The 4,804-nt window shown below is 37.5% G+C and overlaps 1 protein-coding gene across 2 annotated transcripts in view; it reads right to left on the minus strand.

The window, feature by feature from the left end:
• The window catches only part of bahcc1b (BAH domain and coiled-coil containing 1b), a 71,867-nt gene that overhangs the window by 42,754 nt on the left and 24,309 nt on the right, over nucleotides 1-4,804 (minus strand). For both annotated transcript variants that reach the window (XM_024284646.2, XM_024284647.2), the window contains exon 2: nucleotides 122-280. In XM_024284646.2, the coding sequence (XP_024140414.1) occupies nucleotides 122-280 (159 nt within the window). The remainder of the gene's footprint in view (nucleotides 1-121; nucleotides 281-4,804) is intronic.

Genomic DNA, 4,804 nt, shown 5'->3' on the forward strand with positions numbered 1-4,804 from the left:
TTGGCGTCAGCTCAGTGTTGGTTAAACCACTTAATGGCTCCATCTTAATCTAATCCCAAAACCAAAACCTCAGATTAGCCGGAGACCCAAGCTGCTTCCTGTGCGCGTTTTCATGCCTTACCTTCGTGTGAATGGGGGAACCAGATAGGGGAAGCGCTTGAATGGGGTCCAGCCCTGTAGGAGGGGGAGGAAGGGGAGGCAGCAGGTCCAGAAGGGTGAGCGGGGTGGGAAGGCGGGGGTCCCAGACTCCGAGCCAGGAATGAGCCCATGAAGGCAGCACCTGAGCGACACCAAGAAAAAGCTTGTTAAGTCTCAAACTTCTTCAAAAAGTATAATATTCGTTTAAAGCAGGGGAGTCAAACTCAATCCCACTAGGGGCCCGAACCCAAAACACACTTTAGGTCACGGGCCGAACAGGATAAACATTTATTGAACACAATAGAACAAAATTTTTAAAACTGTAACTGATAAACATAAGTATGAACTAGATATATAGCATTATCTGTGATAATGCTAGAGTGAATGCTGTAAACTGAATTTGGCTGCTGAAGATGTTAGTGCTGATTGCTGAAAACGCTGAAGTTAATAGATAAAAACGCTAGGAGCTAGGAGCTGAAATCACTGAAGCTGATAGCCAGCTAAAATATTAGCTAACTGCCTAGCTAGCTTAAAAATTTGAAAAAAATAACAATGTAGGTTTGCCAAAAATGCTAGGATGTAGCTGAAAAAAATAGCTAAGCTTCAAAATAGCCTAAAATACTGGGGAAAAAAGCCTAAGTTAGCCAAAGTAGCTAGCATGTAGCCAAATTATTAGCTAAACTCAAAAATAGCCTAAAAATGTATTTAAAAAAACCCTAACTTAGCCAAAACAGTTAGCATGTAGCTAAAATGATAGCTAACACCAAAATAGAGTAAAAAACTTTTTTTTTAAAGTCTAAACTAGCCAAAACAGTTAGCTTGTAAATATTAGCCTAACTAAAAAAACATCCTGAAAACTTAAAAAAAGCCTTAATTAGCCAAAACAGTTAGCATGTAGCTTAAATATTAGCTAAACTCCAAAACAGCCTAAATAAAAGCCCCAAATTAGCCACAGCTAGCATGTAAATATTAGCCTAACTAAAAAACAGCCTAAAAAACTTTTTAAAAAAAGCCTTAATTAGCCAAATCAGTTAGCATGTAGCTGAAATATTAGCTAAACTCCAAAACCAGCTTAATTTAAAGCCCTAAATTAGCCACAGGTAGCATGTAAATATTAGCCTAACTAATAAACAGCCTAAAAACTTAAAAAAAAAGCCTTAATTGGTCAAAACACTTAGCGTGTAGCTGAAATATTAGCTAAACTCCAAAACCATCTTAATTTAAAGCCCCAAATTAGCCACAGCTAGCATGTAAATATTAGCCTAACTAATAAACAGTCTAAATTGGTCAAAACAACATGTAGATGAAACATTAGCTAAGCTCCAAAATAGCCTAAAAAATATTAGTAAATCCCCAAATAGTCCAAATAGCTAGCAGGATTCCAACTTTTAAAATTTTAAAACCGTAACATCCAGAATTAATCAACTTAAAACCTAAATAACTTTCAACATTTTACTCTCCATAAAAATATTTTTGCCAAAATAAAACACGTTAAACAAACTACACAAGTAGAAATAACCCAAAGATAACATTTAGTCTTTTTAAAAATATAATAAAATGATCTGTAGGGCCAGATATAATCACCCGGAGGGCCGGATCTGGCCCCCGGGCCTTGACTTGATTTGTAGACATGTGGTCTACAAATTAAAAATAACTAAATAAAAGGTTTCTCTCTAATAGCTGGATTCCTGCAAGCAAATTAGCTCCAATTAGGTAAAAAAAATTAGGGGCTAATTTTCAGAAATGAATCTTCTCTGATCCTGCAGATGGAAGTCTTCCAGTTTCATTCACTTTTTCATCATCCAAACTGCAGTAAGTGAAGGTCTGAGGTGTCCATCTCCTGTTTGAACACACTAATCAGAATTTGTCACGGCTGATGTTTCTCACCTGAGAGTCTCGTGTCAGGTCTTATTAGTTTAATCGTCATGAAAAACTTGAACGGCTGAATGTCGGAGGGGATTTTAGCCGTAATTGTTCAAGCCGGTTAAATGTGACATCGACAGAGGAAACAACACAAACACAGAAATATATTCATCTGTTTGAGTAGAACCTTCATGGAGGTGGGGGTCATAGTTGTCCCAGACACACCATAGAGAACAAGGAATATTTGTTAGCAAACATCAAACGCAGTTACAAATCTCCACTCTGGTCATGTGACCTGAGTTGACTCCACCCACCTCAAATCCTGCCAAAAACTAATCTTTAAAGACTCCTATCCATCCAGGATGTTTACTTAGTCGAAACATTTACAACAACAATCATCTGGATTTGGCCAAAAAGGGACCAATCAGAAAGGAAAATAAAAAGTGGGTGGAGCCAGAGACTTGTCAATCAAAAAAAAAAAAATTTGAGTTTGAACGAATATTTAGTCTTCCGACCGAGTCCAGAACCTTTTGTTTGGTCTGTATTCCGAGGATTTCTGTTCTGGACCAAAACTTGTAAACAAAACCACATGACAAAAGATCTCTTCAGTCATTGGCCAGGGATTATGAGGGCGGGGAGAGGAAGACTAATGGAAGTTCCTTGTCGGAATAGTTCATTTCTTAAATCTTTATACTTCGCTGACCAATTCTGAACGTCCGTATCAACGTCAGCTTCAACACTTTTACGTTTATAGCAGATATTTTTAGTTAAAAGTTGTTTAAATGAGCCTCCATTCATCCAATAACATTTCAGTTAGTTATGTTAGTTACTTTGTTGCTCCCCTACTTTGTTTACATCCCATAATGCCCGGCTACGGTGGCCCTTTTGGCCCAGTTCTTCCACACCGAGCACAGAGTCTATTCAAAATGAGGAAACTCAGAGTGAATCGGAGCTCAGTTCCATTGGAAACTAACCGAGATCACCTCAAAGGACGGATCCCAGAGCGGTTCCTGGTCCCGGATCAGGATCCACTTGGGTGTGTTCTGACTGAAAACTTGTTCTGGATTATCAGAGGAAACAAACTCTGGTTCACTTTAAGAGAACTAATACATCCATAATAAAAATCTAAAATCTGAACATTTAAAAAAACAGATTTTTAAGGATTAAAAATGTATTTTCTAAACATGAGAGTCAATAGAAAATTGAAACCAGCTCCTGGTGGTCATTTGAGGAACTGCAACATTTGTGTTTTATTGGAGTCTAACCTCATTTTTACTCTTTTGTCCATCTCAGAGATTATGTTAAATTATATAATATATTCCTTTTCTATGAATACCTGGAAAAACACCAAAAGTCTTCAGACGAGTTCATTTATAGACGTTAAGATAAAGAGAAGTCCAATCTGCTACAATCAAAAATTTGTGCTCAAACTTTCCCAAAATGTGATGCTTTATTGTACTATCTGTTAAATTCTTTTTACCCTTTTAATCTCTTTGACTAAATGTTTGTGTTTTTGTCCATCTTTGACTTTTGGTTTATATGGACAATTTAAGTGATTGGTGAATAAAGTTTTATTGATTTTAAATTATCCTGAGTCAATAAAAAAATATAATTGCAGATTTTAAGTTCTCATTTAAGGAATCACTCTGATATAAATTATGTTTTTGGTGTTTTTATAATGTTTTTGTGGCCTTTTGCTGAGGATGGAGGACAAGAAATTAAGAAAAATAAGCTTAAATTTTCTTTTTTGAGTTTTTTTTTATTTAAATTTTTGTCAATCAGGAGCAGATTTGTGACGTTTACAATGGAGAGGGGGAAGAGGGGCGGGGTTGCCCCACACCTTTGGTCCCGCCCACAACTTAAATGTTAATCTTTATTGATCTACTACCACTATGCAGAAGCTATGACCCAGAAATCGGCACAATTTTTAACATTTTTGCTAAAAACCAATGAGAAACACTCTAAAAATAGAGCAAAACGTTGATCGGATTGGGACTCTAAAGCATTTGGTTTGGTGTATGCACTGCTCAGGTCCGGGGTGTACCCTGCCTTCATCCAAAGACCGCTGTAGCTCCTCCAACACCAGCAAACCCAGCCAAGACAAAACCGGTTTGGACCGTCTCTCATTTCTCCTCGTGTGATCAACAAAAACAGAGTTGTGTCAAGCTACAGCAAACAGTTCATCCAGCCAAAGCATCTTTGACCCGTGCCACAGCGAAAGCCTTCAAATGCGCTAAAAACATGTTGATTTAAAAGCAACAAGCTCTTGAACGGCGCAGCTAATGGTTTGAAACTCATCCGGTCGGAGATTAACAGCTATGATCGGCCCGGGTGGGTGGGTATGTATGTTTTAAGGGGGGAACGAGGGCAGATGCGTTCTGCCAAAACCAATGAAACTTGAGCTGGGAGTTCATCTGGTTCCCAGGCTGGATGTAAACAGCTGTTTTGATGAAACATAATGGTTTTTCTGTTTCTGACTCTCACAAAATTGACTAATAAACATAGCAGATTGTAGTCGCTCAGAAATTTCTGATCGAAATTGTGTTTAAAGAGCCACTCCGGTCGTCTTTTGAGCTGTTTTAAAATACTTCCCATTAGTACCGTGTGAGTGATAGAAAAGTCTCCATGGCAACACTCCTGTTCTATCATTTGTATAATAGTTTGATCCATTTTTATGCTAAATATATCATTAAATAGCCTGAGATGAGTGTGTACACAAAATATTGATATAAGTGACTGAAAAAATACTTGTGAATAAACACGAATAAGTGGGGGAACGTTGTATTCAGTTATTTGTAACTTA

The sequence above is a fragment of the Oryzias melastigma genome, linkage group LG19 (genome assembly GCF_002922805.2).
Source record: "Oryzias melastigma strain HK-1 linkage group LG19, ASM292280v2, whole genome shotgun sequence".
Classification (NCBI taxonomy): Eukaryota; Metazoa; Chordata; class Actinopteri; order Beloniformes; family Adrianichthyidae; genus Oryzias; species Oryzias melastigma.